General features: G+C 45.8%; 1 protein-coding gene across 1 annotated transcript; it reads right to left on the reverse strand.

Annotated features, from left to right (window-relative positions):
- Positions 1-1,188: 1,188 nt before the first annotated feature.
- On the reverse strand, positions 1,189-22,113 carry LOC122936378 (granzyme A-like). Its single transcript, XM_044292563.1, has 5 exons — positions 21,967-22,113; positions 18,797-18,950; positions 16,621-16,765; positions 2,373-2,633; positions 1,189-1,631 (listed from the first exon to the last, which is right to left on the reverse strand). The coding sequence occupies exons 1-5, from the start codon at positions 22,034-22,036 to the stop codon at positions 1,473-1,475; spliced, it is 789 nt and encodes a 262-aa protein (XP_044148498.1). The 5' UTR covers positions 22,037-22,113; the 3' UTR covers positions 1,189-1,472.
- Positions 22,114-22,691: the final 578 nt, after the last annotated feature.

Raw genomic sequence — 22,691 nt, forward strand, 5'->3', positions numbered from 1 at the left:
GAAACGGACAGCACACATTGTGTTGTCCGATTTTTTTCAGGACCCCTTGAAAATGAATGGGTCCAGAACTGGTCCTGATCTGTTCCGCAAAAAACGGAACAGATCAGGAAAGAAACAACGGACGTGTGAATGGACCCTTAACTCTATCTGTGTCCTTGGGATGCAGATACAGTTGAATATAATAATGAAGCCGGAAGCTGTCTGATTCCTGTTTCACCATTCCCTGGCCACCCTTGGTTTAGCGCAGGCCTGTTTAGCGCAAGCATGCTTCGCTATGTCACAGACATCACATTTGCTCCGCTTTGTTTATCGGTCAAACGTGAGGTAGATAAGCATTTGAGAAGGTGGGAGGCACTTAAGGGGACATCACTCTGTGAGGGGACACTTAGAAGCCATCACTCTATGTGTGGGGGGCCACTTAAGGCAGGGATGCCCAACCTGCGGGCCTCCAGCTGTTGCAAAACTACAATTCCCACATGCCTGAACAGCCTACAGCTATCAGCCTACAGCAGGGCATTGTGGGAGTTGAAGTTTTACAACAGCTGGAGGGCCGCAGGTTGGGCATCCCTGACTTAAGGAGGCATCACCCTGTGAGGGAGACAATTACGTGGACATAATACTGTATGGGAACCAGTTAAAGGGACATCATACTGTGTGGGGGCACTTAAGGAGGCCTCATTCCGTGCGATGGGCATGTAAGGGATCATTCTACTGTGAGGTGGGCATCATACTATGTAAGGAGGCACTAAAGTGGTGTCATACTGTGTGGTGAGGACATAAGGGGACATCATATTATGTCAGGACACGAAGGGATCACCCTGCTGGGAGGTAGACACCTACCTAGGGGACATCCTACTTTTAGGGGAGCATTTTGGTCAAAGGGGCATCATAAAGTCCAAGGAGCACTAAGGGTCATCATTATTGTAAGGTGGAACTAAAGGGACATTCTTACTGTGTTGGAGCACTGATTGAGCTTCCTTATTGTGTGAGGAGGCCCTAAGGGGATTAGGTGGGTTTCGAGGCATGGCTTTTTGTAAAAAAAAAAAAAATACAAATTGTTGCAGCACGCTAGACGCCATTAGCGTTTTCTCTCCTTACATTTTTTGTGCCTCAGACCTTCACTCTACAGTACACCCAAGTGTTGGAAACCTTGACAGACTGGCGATGAGATGAATGTGAAATGAGCCATGCAGTATATAAGTATATTATAGCCATCATATTATACATCAATTGCTTCATCCATAGTATATTGACATTAGACAGTAAAAACAAAAGAATTTTGGCACTTAGGACATTACAAAATATGCACTGCGGATATCCTGCTTTATGCGCCAATCACATGATTATTTTTAGAGGATTGCTATGTTTTGTGCTGTCACCCTGTACTCTGATTTAGGAAATAACACTGAATGGAGATCGGCGATTACCACAGAATATAATCTATGCAAATAGCTTTATTGCTGTTAATGACGCTAGATGTGTGCAGCGATTGTGCTCTTTATCCAGCTCACGTATTCCTCAGTCAGGCGGGTGAAGATAGATGCATCGTTAGGTCGTCCACACACATTTTCCCCAAATGAAGTGACTCCAGTGAATGCACCATTGCAAATTAACGGACCACCCGAGTCTCCCTGTAAAATAAGAAGCTGGATTAATCGCTTTTTTGTTATGGTACATTTCACAGAAATGTATTTTTGACCTGATTGGGATGGTTTTCTATCTGTGGATATCCATGTGCTGATAGTACATGGACCCATACAAGTTAATACTGCTGTTCACACCAGCAATGGTCCATGTGAAGAAACTCAGGGCATGCACCATTATGGTCTTCTCCTGGAGAGCTCCTACATTCTGTACTTATTGCCGCTCCCTCCTGACTTTGATTGACAGATCTGGGCATCGCTCTTGGTCCTGTAATCTCATGCCTTTGCCGTAGATTATACTAAGGTGTATGGACAAAAGTGGCATTGTTTCTGGGGGAAGAGAGCAGGACAAAGACTAATCTTTAATCTCATATGATATCTAAAGCTGGCTGTACACATTCAATGTATGTTGGTTGAATCTGCTGACTTCGGAGACCTCCCAACTCTCAATTGACATCATATGTCATATGAAAGAAGGATTAAGCATGTTGAGTTTCAACATACTGATCCTTTGCTTTCACCACCAGATGCGTCTGGCAGCGGTTTACTTTCCTCTTCCTAGATATGCACACTCTACCTTGTGTTTCGGGGGCGAAGGGCAGGAGGAACAGCTATCTAAAGGCCACCTCAAGGAACAGTCTCACTAATCTGCAGGGCCATGTGTCTAATGTTTGCAGTGCAAAAATATGAAAAATATCAAGAAGTAATGCAGACAGAGCCGATACTTACTATGCAGGTGTCTTGTCCCTTTGGACCCACTTTGGTACATATTACATTGTTGGTTATTTCAACTCTATTACTCCAATGTTTCTGACATTTTTCTCGGTTTAGAATGGTGATATTTACTTCTCGCAGAGATTGAGCTTCAACTTTGTTTTCTGTCCGTCCCCATCCGGCTGTTTCACAGACTGTTCCTTCTTCTATGTGCTCAAATTTTTCTGGTAAAGGGAGCAATTTAATATTTTTCCCCAGCCTCGCTTTACCTCTCAACTACAATAAAAATGATGGAAAATATTACAATGTGAAAAATGTAACATCTGAAATATAGAGAACTTTGTATGGTTAAGTGGTGGCATGTGTGGTCCTTTTTGATCACGAAATGTTCTGAAGAGGCAGAAAATGTATTGTCTAGGTCGTAGCCTAGGCTTCTAGAAGAACTTTCATTAGAAACAGCAACTTTAGTGAATACCTTCCCATGTGAATTGTCACCTGCAATCATGTCTGCTTTCTTTTGTGGGTTTTTGGATTGTAAATTTTTAGGCAGAAAAGACCCAGTCCATTGCATAGCAGCAACCCAAGAATGCCCAGGATGACAACTCCAAATCTGAAAGGATCTGCGCAGTCTGCTATTATCACTGAATCGCCTCTAGGTTGCTTTCTGTAGATATTGTAATGTGACTGCCAACCAATCACTTCTACCCTTCCTTCAGGGGGCTGGTGTTTATACGCTGCCTGTGCCATGCTGCACAAGGCACGGGCTACAACCTTTCCTGTGCCTTAGCTCTCCAGCATCCATTTCATAATTTCCTCTTCTCTTCTGATTTGGTGACAACCCCCTATGTGATGTCTAGGGTAAGAATAAGTAGGTCAGTTGTCGGGCCTCATCTTATATTTATGTTCTCTTGAACATAAATGTTCAATTGAACATAAATCTAGACCTATGACCTACAGATACAGAGTTACATAACTAGAAGTAAGACACATGTCCATCTAATTCGACCTTTCTGAGATTTATTATACAAAATTGTTAGATTGTGTGGCAAGGTGAACAGAAAAGTATATGGTAAAGTCCTGGAAGGGGTGTATATCCCACCCAGCTTCCTCAACTGGGTGAGGTAAATAAAATCCAGAAGTTTAAAATGGTCTCAGCAATGTGTAGGTTGCTGAGACAGTTTTGTTAAGTGTATGGGCTAGATTTTATTGGACTGGGAGAAGGTAGGATTGGTAGAGGGACCTCCCCAGTCCACCCCATTCCGGGGCATGTTTTCCCCTAGCCTGAGGGATCTCTAGCTGGGATCGTCAAGGGCAGGGCCGGAATGGGACAAAAAATAGCCCCAGGCATTTTTGACTGAGCAGCCCAATCACATGACCCCCAACAGGCCACACCCCCTTGCAGTCTAGGGGCGGAGCCAAAACCAGAAGCACAATCGAGGGGCAGGGCCAGCCACCAGTAAGATAGGAAGGCTTCAGCCAACACACAAGCTTCTTTGGGGGTCCCCAGCTGACATTAGGGGTCTTAGTACGATCCGGCCACCTAATCTGGCAGAAAATGCAAGGAATCGACTGGACACAAAGCACAGCATGCAGCGGTTTATGTCCCGCTGATTCTCTGCATTTTTCCCAGATTGTGTCCGGATCTCTGCCGTACCCCATTATAGTTAATGGGGCTGGCGGGCATTCTGTCTGCATCCAGCAGTGCCGGATCCAGTGAATTCTCAGCTGGAACAGCCTGCCAGGATCACTAACGCAGATGTGAAAGTAGCCTAATACAGCGCCCCATACCTCTTATATCCAGTGACGTCTCCTCTGATGTAGATGTTCTCTTTCTTCATCTTCTCCATTCAGACCAGACCACCGTAATCATTTCTTTCAGCCATCTCACGTCTCTGCAGAGTTTGACAGACATCTTAGTTTCCTACTTTTCCATCAGCCTCCAATTAACATCCCATCATGCACCCCCAATACTGAGAAGCTGTGCTCCCCAAAACTATACTGCAAAAAGAACTGTGCTAAGCTGATGCTGTGCCAGGGTGCCCCCAAAGTAATGGTGCTCCCAAAGTCCCAACAATAGTAATTATTTATTTGCCAGAGTGCATTTAGTAGTAATAGTGCCCCCAACAGTAATTGTGTCCCACAAGTAATAATGCTCCCATAGTCCCCTAGTTGTAATAAAGCCCACCATAATGCCCCGATAGTAATAATTCTCTTTATAATGTGTGACAGTAGGACCCCCCCCCCCTTATAATGTGCACCAGTACAAAAAATGCCCCGTTGTGTGGCAGTAAAAAAAGAAATACCTCCTCTTAGTGCCCCCAGTAGAGCCAATGTCCACAGAGTGCCCTCATGTGTTCCAATGACACGTACTGTGTGCCACTACAAAAAACAGTGCCCCCTGTTGAGCTTAGGTGCCCATAGGGACCTTATAATTTGGGCCAGTATAAAATACTCCTATATCCTCCCCCCAGAAGATGCCCCCATAGTGTTCCTTCCCCATCTCCATAGTGCCCTCCATAATGTGGCACTATAAAATGCCCCTATAGACTGCCCCACATAGATACCCCCATAATGCTCCTTTCCTCCCTTCTCCATAGTGGCATCAAAATGGGTGCCAGTATTAAATGCCCCTATATAATGCTCTCATAGTGCTCTTGTCCCCCACTTCTCCATAGTGCCCACCTATAATGCGTGCCAGTATATAGGGCCCCCAGTAGATGCCCCCATAGTGCTCCTTCCCATCTTCTCCATAGTGCCCCCCCATAAGGTGCCAGTATATAAGGACCCCATAGTGCTTCCCCTCTTCTCCATAGTGCCCCTGTATTGTGCCAGCATATAGGGCCCCATAGTGCTTCCCCTCTTCTCCATAGTGCCCCCCCATATTGTGCCAGTATATAGGGCCCCATAGTGCTTCCCCTCTTCTGCATAGTGTCCCCCCCATATTGTGCCAGTATATAGGGCCCCATAGTGCCCCCCATATTGTGCCAGTATATAGGGCCCCATAGTGATTCCCCTATTCTCCATAGTGTTCCCCCATGTTGTGCCAGTATATAGGGCCCCATAGTGCTTCCCCTCTTCTCCATAGTGCCCCACCATATTGTGCCAGTATATAGGCCTCCCATATTGTGCCAGTATATATGGCCCCATAGTGCTTCCCCTTTTCTCCATAGTGCCGACCCCCCAATATTGTGCCAGTATATAGGGCCCCATAGTGCTTCCCCTCTTCTGCATAGTGTCCCCCCCATATTGTGTCAGTATATAGGGCCCCATAGTGCTTCCCCTCTTCTCTATAGTGCCGAGCCCCCCCTATATTGTGCCAGTATATAGGGCCCCACCCCCCTTCTTGCCACAGTATAGTATAAAATTAAATAATGAAAACAATAAACTCATATACTTACCTCCATGCTGCTGTCAGTGATGCGATGCAGGCCTCTTCCGGCCTGTGTCCCACGCTGTACGGCGCGCACGATGATGTCATCGCTCCGCCTGCACCGGCCTCTGATAGGCTACAGGCCTAGTGATTGTAGCCTATCAGAGGAATGGGCAAGGGAGACTCCTCTCCCCTGCTCCATTCATCTGTATCGCTGTCCTGAGGACGGCGATACAGATAATAATGGAGATGAGCGCTTCCACAATGGAAGCGCTCATCTCCACTCCTTCCCGGCTGCTGCCACATTAATAAAAAAATAAAAAAAACTCACCCGGCAACACAATCAGGCTAACGCTAAGCTGATTGTGTTCGGCCCGGCCCACCGGGCAAATGCCCGGTCTGCCCTATGGACAGTCCGGCCCTGGTCAAGGGGAAATAAAGCACAGTCCAGGCTCTCAGTCTGGGGAGAGTAATGCCTGGAAAATGTCTGGGAAGATGGTTGCGCTGCTGGCTAGAAAAGCCGAATTCTCTGTGTGACCTGTGTTCAATAGGTGAGCTAGGATCTTCACTGTATTAGCCAGAGCCCAGACGGGCAGGTGTTTATTTTGAGTTTGGTTTATGTTTTGTGGTGCTGGACCTTCACCTTACCCAGTCAATTATAACTGGTGTGCCTGTATTGCTGGAGTGTCATAAATAAAGCAACATTTGGACTTTAGCCCTGTGGTCTGCAAGAGAATCTGTCATCGCCGCCCTGCCTGAGAGTGTAACCCCTTACAATTGGTGTCGGATGCGGTCAGGCATCCCTGCTGAAAAAAGACAATAGCTGGTTGCTAAGGGCAATGGTGTGACAGTTGATGTCCTGGGTGAAAGCTGCTGCAGCTTTGCAAAGTTCATCAAATACCATGGAGGAAATGATGAAGATGTTTTTACAGGCCAATCTAAAGGACAGAAAAAGACATGCTGAGGATAAAAAGAGACACGAGGAGACCAATCGTTTACTGATGGAGCAGATTGCTCTATTGAGAGAGACTGTTTTAGCTCCAACCCCGCGTGTGGCGGTAAGCCCCCCAGAGACTTTGAATGTGAGGAGGGCTGTGCAGCGGGTCTTACAAAAACTGACACTTGATGATGATATCGAGGCCTACCTCACCGTATTTGAGAGGGTAGTGGAAAGAGAAAGGCTGCCAGTAGCAGAGTGGGCAAAGGTCCTTGCGCCCTTTTTGTCCGGCGAACCACAAAAGGCCTACTATGACTTGAGGGAGCAGGATGTCTGGGACTATGTCAAATTAAAAATGGAGATCCTGGCTCGTTTGGGTGTTACACCGGCGGTTCGTGCCTGGAGGGTCCACATGTGGAGCTACACCATGGATAAGCCTGCCCAATCTCAGATGTTTGACCTCCTCCATCTTGTACGGAAGTGGCTGGAACCTGAGACTTCTACACCAGACCAGATCGTGGAGAAAGTAATGGTGGATCACTACTTCAGAGCCCTCCCAGCGGAGCGGCAACGGTGGGTTGGACATGGAGACCCCAAAACTGCGGATCAGCTCGTAAACCTTGTGGAAAGGTTCCTGGTGACTGAGGACTACCTCCGTGATGTCCCTACCGCACCAACACCTCCCCGGAGTGCCCGATCCATGTCATCTGTGGATAAGAGAGTTCCTGCTGTTGGGGGTGTGTGGAAGGGTGTAAGAGGGATTAAGGCTCTAGGGGTTGGGCGTGGGCATAAAGCTGAGTTTTCCGGGCAGTTCGGACCCGGAGAGACCTTCTCACCTAGGAGACCCGGGGGCGCTCCAGTGCTGGAGGTGCCGTGAGTGGGGACACATTGCTACCTATTGCCCTCTGACCTCAGAGCCCATGGAGTGTGCCGGGAGCCGGAGACAGTCGCTGTGTGCGGTGGCAGTGTGTGCAGCCTCCCCAGGACTAGAGACTGAGCCGCAGATGTGTACCCTGGTGATAAATGACTGCTCCGTCAGGGCTCTGTTGGACTCCGGTAGTCTGGTCACATTAGTACATGCCAGCTTCTGGCTGGGACTGTATCCTATGAAGTCAGCGTCGTAAAAAGACTTATGCATGATATGATATTGGGCCGGGACTTCCCCTTGTTTTGGAAGTTGTTGGAGAAGAGAAACATTCCTGCAGAATCTGTGCCTTCTCCTTTAAATAATCATTGCTATGAGGGGCCCATTGAATCCAATGGTTTAAAGGAAGAGACCATTGAAAACAATGGTGTCGAATAAGGTGCAAAATGAAGATGTCATGTTAACTGAAATGTCTGATGAAAATGTGGGGTTATGTGACGTACCTGATAATGACAATTTTCCGTTGCAGGTGTTAGCTGGCGAAGATGAAGCTTCCCCAACTAGGGAAAATATGTTGGATTTAGGGGTGTCTTGGGGTAACTTTGGTACAGAGCAATTGAGAGACCCCACTCTCATGAGTGCTCATGGAAATGTTACTGTGATAGATGGTGTACCACAGGTACCAGAAGCTGACCAGAAATTTCCGTATTTTGCCATGAATGGAAACATGCTGCATCGAGTTAATAAATGCAACAATGAAATTGTGGAGCAGCTTCTGGTGCCAAAACCCTATACACGTATGGTACTAGATCTCGCACATAACCACGTACTTGGGGGTCATTTGGGTGTTAGCAAAACACAGGAGAGGGTACTACAAAGATTTTTCTGCCTGGAGTATACAAGGAAGTGGAAATATACTGCGAGTCCTGCCCCACCTGCCAGATAAGTGCCCTGACCTCACATTTCCAGAGTCCCTTGGTGCCTCTTCCCATCATTGAAGTACCTTTTGAAAGAATTACCATGGACTTGGTGGGTCCCACTGTTAAGTCAGCTAGGGGACACCAGTATATCCCGGAAGCGGTACCCTTACGAAACATGGCGTCCAAAAATATTGCCAGGGAATTATTTTTCATGTTCTCCCGCATGGGAATCCCTAAAGAAATTCTCACAGACCAGGGTACCCCCTTTATGTCGAAGGTCACGAAAGAGTTGTGCAAGTTGTTCAAAATCACCCAGATACGTACCACGGTGTACCACCCACAGACAGATGGGTTGGTCGAGAGGTTTAACAAGACCCTGAAACAGATGTTAAAAAAAAGTGGTAGAAAAGGATGGTCGGGACTGGGACTGCCTCCTACCATACCTTACGTTCTCTATTAGGGAGGTGCCTCAGGCTTCTACAGGGTTCTCACCATTTGAGTTACTATATGGCCATCACCTGAGGGGTTTACTCGATGTAGCTAAAGAAACCTGGGAGGCTGAGGCTACTCCCTATAAGAGCGTCATCGAACATGTGGCTGACATGCAAGACAGGATAGCGACCGTGATGCCCATTGTTAAAAAACATCTGCAAAGAGCTCAGGAGGCTCAAAGCAGAATCTATAACAAGTCTGCCAAGGTAAGGGACTTTAATCCCGGGGACAGGGTCCTGATTCTAGTTCCCACTGTAGAAAGTAAGTTTATGACAAAGTGGCAGGGTCCCTACAAGGTTGTGGAAAAAGTGGGTGAGGTGAACTAAAAGGTGCACCAAAAAGGAAGTAGAAGACCCTACCAGATTTACCACGTAAATCTGCTCAAGCCATGGAAAGATCGGGAGTCGTTGGTGGCCGCACCGACCATGAGTAAGGAGGTGTCACCACCAATTCCTCCGGTAAAAATTAGTGAGGCATTGTCAGTACCCCAGAAACAAGCTGTAAAGGAGTTTCTACAGAAAAATAGAGGAAGATTTTCTGACCTACCAGGCCATACCCAGCTGATAAAACATTCCGTGAAAACTGAGCCCCACAGTAAGCTGAATCTAAAGCCCTACAGGATACCAGAAGCACGCAGAAAAGCGGTATCCTCTGAGGTCAGGCGCATGCTTGAGTTAGGGGTCATTGAGGAATCAACCCGTGAGTGGTCAAGCCCTATTGTCTTAATCCCGAAGCCTAATGTCATGCCCGGCTCTGACTATGTGCGGAGGTCGGCCAGAATAGCAGCACGTCTTTAGTGTTTGTTTTGGAGTCATGCTGGATCTGCCTCCCATCAGGTGCACTGGGTGGGGTCATTAGTTTAAATGGCTCTCAATTCCAGTGCTCTGAGCGGGTTATAGAAATCAGTCTGGCCTAGGAAGCAAGCAAGCAAGGAAGGTTTTCTGTCCCAGCTCTGTTAAGATAAGTGTGGTTTCTGTTCTTGTTGTTTGCTGTTTTAGTTGTGTTGGTATCTTCTCTGCCATCCAGTTTCTGTGCGAGCAGGCTGCTCCTATTTCCCCTTTTCACCATCTCAGGGAAGTTAGGGTGTATTAGCCCAGGCACGAGGACACAGCATTCCTATTACCAAGGTCTGCCTGTGGGCTGAGCAGTGCAGGGAGAGAGGTCAGGGATTAGCTAGGAGGTGACCCTTCCCCTGCTTCTCGCTCAGAGCCTGGTTGTTGTTTTTTCTGTGTGTCTGAGTGCTTGTCCGCCGTGACATTATAACCCGCCAGACTTTGTCTGTCATTACTCAGCGGTTTTGTGATGGCGTCAATTGAAGCGTTAGTTGACCGCATGCAGGGGCTATCCCTAAAGGTTGCGGAGCTACGTGGTTCGGTCACACGGTGTCAGAATGCTCTGGCATCAGGTGCAGGTCAAATTTGTGGGGAGTCTAAAGTGGCTCTTCCTAATCGATTTTCAGGGGGTACGGATTACTTTATCCGTTTTAGAGAATCCTGCAAATTGAGTCGTCAGGTGATGAGAGCCAGAGGATAGGAATAATCATTTCTCTGCTTAAAGGGGACGCGCAATCCTGGGCTTTTTCTCTGCCACCCGGTTCTCGGGCCCTCCGGTCGGTGGAGGAATTTTTTAAGGCTCTGGGATTAATCTACGATGACCCAGATCGGGTCTCGATGGCAGAATCAAGGTTACGTAATTTATTTCAGGGTGAACATACTGCAGAGGCTTACTGTGTTGAGTTTAGGAGATGGGCTACGGAATCAGAGTGGAATGATCCTGCGTTACGTAGTCAGTTTTATCAAGGGTTATCTGAGAGATTGAAGGATGCCTTTGCTTTTCATGAATACTCAGACTCTTTGGAGAATGCCATGTCTTTAGCAGTACGGTTAGATAGACGTATCAGAGAAAGGTGTAGGGCTCCCTCCGCGCAAGGGATCCCTTCTGCGAGTGGTTTCGTCTCTACTACCTCCCCGGGTGATGTTACAGGTAACTCTGGGATAGCGGAGGAACCCATGCAGCTGGGTCAGGTTTCTTGCCATTCTAATAGTAGAGACTTTAGGAAATTGCACAAACTGTGTTACTATTGTGGAAAGAGTGGTCATTTTATTTTTGCTTGTCGTTATGTTAAACCGCAGGTGGAAGTGAAAAAGAAAGAAAAAAAAAACTTCCCTGTCACTTGGTAGCGTGAATGGTGTGGTGGAGCAGGCAGGTATGCAAGCTCCCTGCAGTTCCCTTTTTCTCCTTCCAGCTGTGGTGGCGCTAGAGTCAATAATTTTTTTTGTTGTAGTATTCCTTGATTGTGGTGCTGGGGTAAACCTAATTGACTCTCTTTTTCTTCAAAATCTAGGACTAAGTACTTGCACTTTAGAAAATGAGATTCGAGTTTTTGCTATTGATTCTTCCCCTCTTTCTCATAGGAGTCTTACTCACATTGTTCATGGTATTCACTTGAGGGTGGGTGATGCACATGTTGAAATTATTTCTTGTTTTGTCATGAAGGATTTGCCAAATCCTATAGTTTTGGGGTTGCCATGGTTAATTAAACATAACCCAATTATAGATTGGCAAGCAAGACAAATCATTGGTTGGAGTGAGTTTTGTTCGGATAATTGTCTTGGCACACCTATCTCTGGGGTGTCCACTACGATTTTACCTCAGTATCTCTCGGATTTTGCGGATGTCTTTTCGGAGGGTGGGGCTCAGGAATTACCCCCTCATTGAGACTATGATTGTCCAGTTAATCTCATCCCTGGGGCTAAATTGCCAAAATCTCGGCTTTACAACCTTTCTCAACCCGAAAGAGAGGTCATGCGAAAGTATATCGCAGAGAGTTTGGCAAAAGGTCATATTAGGCCATCTAAGTCTCCGGTGGCAGTAGGCTTGTTCTTTGTAAAGAAAAAGGATGGATCGCTGAGACCGTGTTTGGATTTCCGGGAATTGAACCGTATTACGGTCCGGGATCCATATCCCCTGCCTTTGATTTCTGACCTTTTTGATCAGATTGTGGGAGCAAAGGTGTTCTCCAAGTTGGATTTGAGGGGGGCCTACAACCTGATCAGGATCAAGGAGGGGGATGAGTGGAAAACGGCCTTCAATACGCACAAGGGTCATTTTGAGAATCTGGTTATGCCTTTTGGGTTGACGAATGCGCTAGCAGTATTTCAGCGATTCGTCAATGATATTTTTCATCACCTGGTGGGGAGGTTCGTGGTGGTTTACTTTGATGACATTTTAATTTATTCTCCTGATCTGAAGACCCATCAGGATCATGTGAGACAGGTTTTGACGATCCTTCAGGAGAATAAATTATATTCTAAATTGGAGAAATGTTTATTTTCGGTGCAGGAGCTTCCGTTCTTGGGATATCTGCTTTCTGACTCTGGTTTTCGTATGGACCCCGAAAAGGTCCGGGCGGTTCTGCAATGGGACCGACCAGAGAATCAGAAAGCTTTGATGCGGTTCTTGGGGTTTACTAATTATTATAGGAAATTTATTTCAAACTATTCCATCATTGTAAAACTTTTCACGGATATGACTAAGAAGGGCGCTGACGTCTCTGTCTGGTCGGATGAGGCATTACAGGCCTTTTCGGCTATTAAGGAGCGTTTTGCGTCTGCTCCCATTCTGGTGCAGCCCCATGTGTCTCAGCCATTCATCGTGGAGGTTGATGCATCTGAAGTGGGGGTTGGAGCGGTACTGTTGCAGGGTTCATCTCCTGGCAAATGGGTCCTGTGTGCTTTTTTCTCCAAGAAGCTCTCGGTCGCCGAGAGGAATTATGATGTGGGAGATAGAGAGTTGCTGGCTATCAAGTTGGCCTTTGAGGAATGGCGTCACTGGTTGGAGGGGGCGTCTCACCCCGTTACGGTATATACAGACCATAAGAATTTGGCTTACTTGCAGTCTGCCAAGCGTCTGAACCCTAGACAGGCCAGATGGTCACTGTTTTTTACCAGGTTCAATTTTGTGGTTACCTTTCGCCCAGGGGTTAAGAACGTCAAGGCAGATGCCTTGTCTCGCAGCTTTCCTGGGGGAGGTGATTCAGAGGATCCTGCTCCGATTTTGGCGGATGGGGTGGTTGTCTCCGCTCTGTACCCCGAATTGGAGATGGAGGTGTTGGGAGCCCAGGAGGGGGCTCCTGGTTCTTGTCCCCCAGGGAGGTTGTTTGTTCCTGAGGGCCTGCGATACAAGGTATTTAAGGAACATCACGATAGTGTCCTTGCTGGGCATCCTGGTGGTAAGTCCACCTTTGATCTTGTGTCCCGGAGGTTCTGGTGGCCCGAGTTATGTAAGATCATTGAGGATTACGTGGCAGCTTGTGAAACCTGTGCTCGGTCAAAGGTTGCTCATACTCGACCGGCTGGTTCACCTCTTCCATTGTCTATTCCGTCTTGTCCCTGGACGCACTTGTCTATGGACTTTATTACGGATCTACGGAGTTCCTCCGGGAGAACAGTAATTTTGGTGGTAGTTGACCGTTTCAGTAAAATGGCTCACTTTATATCTTTATCTAGTCTGCCTAACGCCAAGACCCTTGCGCAGATTTTTGTGGATAATATTGTGAAATTGCATGGTATTCCTTCGGATGTGGTCTCCGATAGGGGCACGCAGTTTGTCTCCAGGTTTTGGAGGGCGTTCTGCTCTCGGCTTGGCATTCAACTTTCATTCTCTTTGGCTTTTCATCTGCAGTTGAATGGACAGACAGAGTATACTAATCAAAACCTTGAGACCTACTTGAGGTGCTTTGTGGCTGAGAATCAGGAGGACTGGTCGTCATTCTTGTCTCTAGCAGAATTTGCTTTGAATAACCGTAGGCAGGAGTCCACGGGTAAGTCGCCGTTTTTCGGCACATACGGCTTTCATCCTCAGTTTGGTACCTTTTCTGGGACTGGTTCCTCTGGGATGCCAGAGGAGGAGAGATTTTCTTCTGCCTTGTCTTCCATCTGGCGGAAGATCCAAGGGAATTTAGAGAAGATGGGTGAGAGGTATAAGCGAATGGCTGACAAGAGACATGTGACTGGTCCGGACCTGTGTGTGGGTGATCTGGTATGGTTGTCCACTAAAAATATTAAGTTGAGAGTGCCATCTTGGAAACTGGGTCCAAGATTTATCGGTCCGTACAAAATATCTGCAGTGATCAACCCAGTAGCGTTTCAGCTGGATCTTCCGCAAACTTGGAGGATTCATGATGTGTTCCACAGGTCTTTACTGAAAAAATACGTGAAACCGGTGGAACCATCGCCATTGCCTCCTCCTTCTGTTCTGGTCGATGGAAATTTGGAGTTCAAGATCTCCAGGGTTCTCGACTCTAGAGTTCTTCGGGGTTCCATTCAGTATCTGGTACACTGGAGGGGATACGGCCCTGAGGAGAGGATGTGGGTTCCTGCACGGGATGTCAGTGCCAGCCGACTGGTGAGGACTTTTCATAGATCCCATCCGGATAAGGTTGGTCCGGGGTGTCCGAAGGTCACCTGTAGAAGGGGGGGTACTGTCATGCCTGGCTCTGACTATGTGCGGAGGTCGGCCAGAATAGCAGCACGTCTTTAGTGTTTGTTTTGGAGTCGTGCTGGATCCGCCTCCCATCAGGTGCACTGGGTGGGGTCATTAGTTTAAATGGCTCTCAATTCCAGTGCTCTGAGCGGGTTATAGAAATCAGTCTGGCCTAGGAAGCAAGCAAGCAAGCAAGGAAGGTTTTCTGCCCCAGCTCTGTTAAGATAAGTGTGGTTTCTTTTCTTGTTGTTTGCTGTTTTAGTTGTGTTGGTATCTTCTCTCCCATACAGGTTCTGTGTGAGCAGGCTGCTCCTATTTCCCCTTTTCACCATCTCAGGGAAGTTAGGGTGTTTTAGCCCAGGCATGAGGACACAGCATTCCTACCATCAAGGTCTGCCTGTGGGTTGAGCAGTGCACCTCTGGAAGGTACAGGCTGTTATAGAATCCATTAGTGATGCTGGCCTAACCATAAACCCTGAGAAATGTGCAAGAGGAAGCAATATATCTGCGCTACATTATTGGTAAAGGGCTGGTTAAACCCCAGATCAATAAAGTAGAGGCGATACAAGACTGGCCTAGGCCCTTAACAAAAAAACAAGTCAGGGCCTTCCTTGGCATAACCGGATACTACCGTCGGTTCGTACCGGATTTTGACTTGATGGCAGCACCATTGACTGACTTAACGAAAGACCCTAAGTCAGTAATGGTGAAGTGGACCCCAGAGGCAGAAAAGGCCTTTCAAAGCCTAAAGTCCGCTCTCTGTCAACAGCCAGTGCTCATTTCCCCGGATTTCAGAAAAGAGTTTCTGGTCCAGACTGATGCATTTGAGACAGGCTTGGGAGCGGTCCTGTCACAGGTGATAAATGGGGAGGAGCACCCAGTGATGTACCTAGGCAGGAAGTTAACCCAGGCAGAGAAAAATTATGCCATAGTGGAACGAGAGTGTCTAGCCATTAAATGGGCTCTGGGGGGGAGGTGCCCAGCACAGTGACTCGTTTACAGGCTTGTAAGAGCAGGGAGAGAAGCTGACATCACAGGTCATGTGACCCTCAGTGAAATCTGAGAAACCAGCCACTGGAGATAAAGTGAGTTAATTGGAAAGCTGTTACATTTGCTTAGTTAGTAACATAGAAAGAACAAAAAAATAACTCGGATAACCCCTTTAAATATTACTTGGTGGGTAGGAAATTTCTGTTGGTAACATATCACGCTCCTTTAACTTGGATGAAACAAAACAGGGAGAAAAACGCAAGAGTGACCAGGTGGTTTCTCTCCCCGCCAAATTTTAATTTCAAGGTTGAACATAGGCCGGGGAAATTACAGGGGAACGCAGATGTTTTGTCCAGGATACACTGTTTGTTGGCAAAAAATATCCAGACCTCCGGTCTGGGGGGGGATATGTGGTAAGGTGAACAGAAAAGTGTATGGTAAAGTCCTGAAAGGGGTGTATATCCCACCCAGCTTCCTCAACTGGGTGAAGTAAATAAAATCCAGAAGGTTAAAATGACCTCAGCAATGTGTAGGTTGCTGAGAGAGTTTTGTTAAGTTTTTGGGCTGGATTTTATTGGACTGGGGAAGGTAGGCTTGGTAGAGGGACCTCCCCAGTCCACCCCCTTCCGGGGCCGGTTTTCCCCTAGCCTGAGGGATCCCCAGCTGAGATCATCAAGGGTAAATAAAGCATAGTCCAGGCTGTCAGTCTGGGGAGAGTAATGCTTGGAGAAAGTCTGGGAAGATGGCTGCGCAGCTGGCTAGAGAAGCCGAATTCTCGGTGTGACCTGTGTTCAATAGGTGAGCTAGGATCTTCACTGTATTAGCCAGAGCCCAGACGGGCAGGTGTTTATTTTGGGTTTGGTTTATGTTTTGTGGTGCTGACCTTCACCTTACCCAGTGAATTATAACTGGGGTGCCTGTATTACCGGAGTGTTATAAATAAAGCGAGAATCTGTCATCGCCGCCCTGCCTGAGAGTGTAACCCCTTACAATTGATATTACCCCTTATGCCATTTTCTATTAGATAAGTGTCTAGCCTTTCTTTCTATGCTGACATAGTATCTGCCATTGCTACCTCTTGGGGTCGGGCATTTCATAGTTTTATAGCTAAAGAATCCTTCCCTGTATTGACATCTACATAGCCTTTCCTCCACATTGAAAAAATGCCCCCTTGCCATTTGTACAGTCCTTGGACTAATTCTTACTCTGATCAAACGGAGGTCATTTTTTAAAGTTGAGCTGTTGTATTTTGGGTGTTGGACAGATCTGGAAATGTAAAACTTCTGAATCCCTTTTTCATATTCTTCTCTCGAATGACCCCCAAGAACAACGGTTGCTATACTTCCTCGCCTGCAGATAGATAAAAGTACTTATTAATGTGAAATGGACAGATGAGGACACATGTATCCTATGGATATGCCATAAATGTGTAAGATGAGAATACCCCTTTAAAGGTATCTTCTGGGCCACATACAGTCATGTGAAAAAATTAGGACACCCTTTGAAAGCATGTGGTTTTTTGTAACATTTTTAATAAAAGGTTATTTCATCTCCGTTTCAACAATACAGAGAGATTAAAGTAATCCGACTAAACAAAGAAAACTGAAGAAAAGTCTTTTCAAGATCTTCTGTAAATGTCATTCTACAAAAATGCCTATTCTAACTGAGGAAAAAGATAGGACACCCTTGCCCCTAATAGCGAGTGTTACCTCCTTTGGCTGAAATAACTGCAGTGAGACGGTTCTTGTAGCCATCTACCAGTCTTCGACATCGGTCTGAGGAAATTTTACCCCACTCCTCAATGCAGAACTTTTTCAGCTGTGAGATGTTTGAGGGGTTTCTTGCACGTACAGCCCTTTTCAAGTCACCCCACAGCATCTCAATGGGATTCAAATCTGGACTTTGACTTGGCCATTCCAGGACTCTCCATTTCTTCTTTTTCAGCCAATCTTTGGTTGATTTACTAGTATGTTTTGGGTCATTGTCATGTTGCATGGTCCAGTTCCGCTTCAGCTTTAATTTTCTAACTGATGGTCTCACATGTTCTTCAAGCACCTTCTGATACACAGTAGAATTCATCGTGGATTCTATGATGGTGAGCTGACCAGGTCCTGCTGCAGCAAAGCAGCCCCAAACCATGACACTTCCACCTCCATGCTTCACAGTTGGTATGAGGTTCTTTTCTTGGAATGCTGTGTTTGGTTTACGCCAAACATGTCCTCTGCTGTTGTGTCCAAATAATTCAATTTTGGACTCATCTGTCCAAAGAACATTATTCCAGAAGTCCTGGTCTTTGTCAACTTTATCTCTGGCAAATGTCAGTCTGGCCTCGATGTTTCTCTTGGAAAGCAAAGGTTTCCTCCTTGCACACCTCCCATGCAAGTTAAACTTGTACAGTCTCTTTCTGATTGTAGAGGCATGTACTTCTACATCAACAGTAGCCAGAGCCTGCTGTAGTTCTCGAGATGACACTTTAGGGTTTTTGGAGACCTCTTTTAGCATCTTGCGGTCTGCTCTTGGGGTGAACTTGCTGGGGCGACCAGTCCTGGGCATGTTGGCAGTTGTTTTGAAAGCCCTCCACTTGTAGACTATCTTCCGGACAGTGGAATGGCTGATTTCAAAATCTTTTGAGATCTTTTTAAATCCCTTCCCAGACTCATAGGCTGCTACAATCTTTTTTCTGAAGTCCTCTGACAGCTCTTTTGCTCTCACCATGGTGCTCACTCTCACTTCAACAGTCAGGAGCACACCAAACTAAATGTCTGAGGTTTAAATAGGGCAAGCCTCATTCAACATGCAGAGTAACGATCTACTAATTATGTGCACCTGGTGTGATATACCTGTGTGAGATCTGAGCCAATTTAAGAGGGAATACATGTGAGGGTGTCCTATCTTTTTCCTCAGTTAGAATAGGCATTTTTGTAGAATGACATTTACAGAAGATCTTGAAAAGACTTTCTTTGTTTAGTTGGATTACTTTAATCTCTCTGTATTGTTGAAACGGAGATGAAATAACCTTTTATTAAAAATGTTACAAAAAACCACATGCTTTCAAAGGGTGTCCTAATTTTTTCACATGACTGTATATTGGTGCCCTATCCTCAGGATAGGTCATCAATATCAGATCGGTGGGGGTCCTGCACCACCACTGATCAGCTGTTCCCTGCAGCCCCTAGCACCGGAACTACCACTTTGAATGGTGCCAGAGGCACAGCTCCATTCAAAGTGTAGCGGCCATGCCAAGGTACTGCAGTTCAGCTCCTATTCAGTTTATTAGGAGCTGAGCTGCAGTAATTGAAAGGACAAAAAAAAGTAAAATGGCCATTTTCCATAGAAGCTCTGTGACGGTAATTGCCCTTTTGGATCTATATGGATACTTACTTTTGACAATGCCCTGCAGTTAGTATCCAGTTTGGTGTTATCAAACTTCCTCCGCAAATCATTTCATCAATTTCTGTCTCAAATATTATCAAAGCCATGTAGGGTCTGGAGTGAGGAGTAGTTTCATTTCCATTTATGATTTTCACTCTTTTACCTGGGAATTAGGAAAAATAATCTCTTACACCACGAAGCTAGACAGTCTCTTATTGGTATCCCAATCCACCATGACCACCATCAGCAGCAGGCAAGCTTAGGGGGTGGAAAGATTCTGATTATTATGGTCTTCACTATGGGGGTCATTTACAATACTTATTCAGCAGTTTTACAGCATAGAGTTGCAAATGTTTGCATTTTGCACAAACCCTTTGCAATTTTCTCACTGGAAAAGGCTTAGCAAAAAGAGAAGATGCACAGTGGCCTGGCACATATACAATGATTTAACTGGCGTAAGTTACAAACCGGATTCCAAAAAAGTTGGGACACTATACAAATTGTGAATAAAAACTGAATGCAATGATGTGGAGGTGCCAACTTCTAATATTTTATTCAGAATAGAACATAAATCATGGAACAAAAGTTTAAACTGAGAAAATTTACCATTTTAAGGGAAAAATATGTTGAATCAGAATTTCATGGTGTCAACAAATCCCCAAAAAGTTGGGACAAGGCCATTTTCACCACTGTGTGGCATCTCCCCTTCTTCTTACAACACTCAACAGACGTCTGGGGACCGAGGAGACCAGTTTCTCAAGTTTAGAAATAGGAATGCTCTCCCATTCTTGTCTAATACAGGCCTCTAACTGTTCAATCGTCTTGCGCCTTCTTTGTTGCACCTTCCTCTTTATGATGCGCCAAATGTTCTCTATAGGTGAAAGATCTGGACTGCAGACTGGCCATTTCAGTACCCGGATCCTTCTCCTACGCAGCCATGATGTTGTGATTGATGCAGAATGTGGTCTGGCATTATCTTGTTGAAAAATGCAGGGTCTTCCCTGAAAGAGATGACGTCTGGATGGGAGCATATGTTGTTCTAGAACCTGAATATATTTTTCTGCATTGATGGTGCCTTTCCAGACATGCAAGCTGCCCATGCCACACGCACTCATGCAACCCCATACCATCAGAGATGCAGGCTTCTGAACTGAGCGTTGATAACAACTTGGGTTGTCCTTGTCCTCTTTGGTCCGGATGACATGGCGTCCCAGATTTCCAAAAATAACTTCGAATCGTGACTCGTCTGACCACAGAACAGTCTTCCATTTTGCCACACTCCATTTTAAAGGATCCCTGGCCCAGTGAAAACGCATAGAGATTGTTTCAGATTCTCTGAATCTTCAGATGATCTTTCTCCGCAACATTGTGGGAATTGGTGATCCTCTACCCATCTTGGCTTCTGAGAGACACTGCCACTCTGAGAAGCTCTTTTTATACCCAATCATGTTGCCAATTGACCTAATTAGTGTTAATTGGTCTTCCAGCTCTTCGTTATGCTCAAATTTACTTTTTCCAGCCTCTTATTGCTACTTGTCCCAACTTTTTGGGGATTTGTTGACACCGTGAAAATTTGAATCAACGTATTTTTCCTTTAAAATGATACATTTACTCGGATTGAACGTTTGATCTGTCATCTACGTTCTATTACAAATAAAATATTGACATTTGCCATCTCCACATCATTGCATTCAGTTTTTATTCACAATTTGTTTAGTGTCCCAACTTTTTTGGAATCCGGTTTGTAGAACTGAAAACTACACCACCTACTAGCTGAAGTAGATTTCACTGTCTGGCACAAAAACAGTAGACGATGTGACAAATTTATTAAGAGGTGTGACTAGCATAGAACAGATCCCCATAAGCTGAAGAGTATATAGTAATATAGAATTGATAAAGTGGTGTCCCAAAAGATTATTAAACTACTTAACTACAAAATCAAGGACCCTTAAAACGAATACTTTATTGGTATATACTGTAGATAAAAGAAAGATTCATAACCTGAAAATAAGGCTAGCTACAGTAGGTTCAAGATACCCATATAAGCAAAAAAAAAAGAAAACAAGAAAAAAATCGCAACAGACCATAATCACAGGGGGACCTTAAAAAATGTAGCTAGTAAACGGGGATACCGGTACACAGGGGGGCTGTCCCTTGTCCCTGAGGAAACCCTGGTCTACCCTCAGCCAGGAGAAGACCCCTAATGGTGGAGTCTCCCTGTCCCTAGCCTAATTGGCCCTAGAAAGCCCTGCATGGTCGATCCCAGGGGTGTAGCTATAGGGGGTGCAGAGGTAGCAGTCGCTACCGGGCCCAGGAGCCTGAGGGGGCCCAAAGACTCTTGTGGTGCATGAGAAGACACCAGTATTATAGAAAGTGCACGCTGGTCAAGTTACACCTCTGGCTCAAGGGGGTGCCATTTCAATTTTTGCCTCGGCAGCACGAAGGCCCTGTGCTTCCTGCCCCTGGCCACAAAGCACTGAGGGAAGGGGGGCCCGAAGCTGAACTCTTGCACCAGGGCCCATGAGGCATTAGCTACGCCCCTGGTCGATCCCCATAAGCCCCCAAAACCACTTGGCTCTGAAGTGTTCCCAGGTGGCCCTGGTGCAGGTGTGGCCTCTACATAGGACTTATGGAAAACCTATGGTACTGTCAACTAAGAGATTCAAAATCTTAAACTGCACCAAAAGCTTCATAAAAAGCAAGGACCACATTTATTTATTTTTGTTTTTTATTTTTTTACATTTAATTTTAAATATGAGTGTATAGAGACCCCAATCAACCCTTCCCCATGTATACAAGTTCCAGACATATCCTGCCCTTCTAAACAGAGCCCAAGCCAGGTCCCTCTTCTTACAGACCCTAGACTGGACTCAAATGTTTACAGATTGTCAACTGTTTACATAGCCCCATTTACAGATTTCAGACCCCTCTTTTTTACTGACGCCCATCTATTTACAGACCCCAGACCAAACATTCCAGGACGTTCTCTGTGGTGGTGCCTAAAACCAAACCCCATTCAGCATTCAGATATTCACCTCTCCCCATTCCTGTGCTTTCCTTCCCTCCTGGGCACCACCACAGCGAACGTTCTGACCTCACCTGTTATCTACAAACCCTAGCCAAAAGCAAACTGTACAAATATAAGATGTATTGGAAATAAAAAAGATATTGATCCCTACCTTCAGAGGCCAGCAGACATGCTGCAGAGAGAAGCAGGACGAGGAAGCCTTTCATGGCTGATGAACACATATTATTTTTATCTGTGGGTCTTTATATAAGCTGTGTGCTCGCTACAGTTTAATCTTATCTACATAATGTAGAATTGCATTCTGTGGAAAATTACATCACACCCCTGCACATGATCATATAGCCATGTAGTATATAGTATATCAGTATTTCTTCATGTATATTTATTACATATCTCTGACAGTTGATGTCTGTGGTATTTCATAATTACGAGGGTATTTTAAGGAACTGGCCGTTACTAGATAAAGAACATAGCTTTTTTACAATGTGAAAACTATCATAGAAAAAAAAATATTTTTACAATTAATGAAGCAATGGATCCCAGGTGACCCTGACTCCCTCCGTGTCTGGTGTAGGGAGCCGGTGGTCGTGTCCCCTCACTATTGTAGGGTGTTCAGGGGTTATATAGTCGAGGTACATGGATATGCAACCTTCCACCTTTCGGATCTTTGCATAGGCTGAGCAGCCAGGGAAAGTCTCAGGTCTTGTGCAGGGGTCTCCCTTTTGGTTCCTTAGCTTTGGATCCACTCAGTCATACATGCATGTTGCTTTGTCTTGTTTCCTGTACACCGTCCGTGACATTATAAGCCGCCAAAACCGTCTCAAGCATGGATCCGGTTTCACTTTTGGCTGAACGCTTCCAGGGTCTTTCATTGGA

This window comes from Bufo gargarizans, chromosome 1 (genome assembly GCF_014858855.1).
Source record: "Bufo gargarizans isolate SCDJY-AF-19 chromosome 1, ASM1485885v1, whole genome shotgun sequence".
NCBI classification, from domain to species: Eukaryota; Metazoa; Chordata; class Amphibia; order Anura; family Bufonidae; genus Bufo; species Bufo gargarizans.

Excerpts from the sequence above, each read along its gene's own strand:
- LOC122936378 (XM_044292563.1), bottom strand. The coding sequence starts at position 22,036 with ATGTGTTCATCAGCCATGAAAGGCTTCCTCGTCCTGCTTCTCTCTGCA. Across the intron at positions 18,951-21,966 it reads ATGTCTGCTGGCCTCTGAAG|GTAAAAGAGTGAAAATCATA; the intron begins GTAGGGATCAAT and ends CCTAATTCCCAG. Across the intron at positions 16,766-18,796 it reads ACTGCAGGGCATTGTCAAAA|GCGAGGAAGTATAGCAACCG; the intron begins GTAAGTATCCAT and ends ATCTATCTGCAG.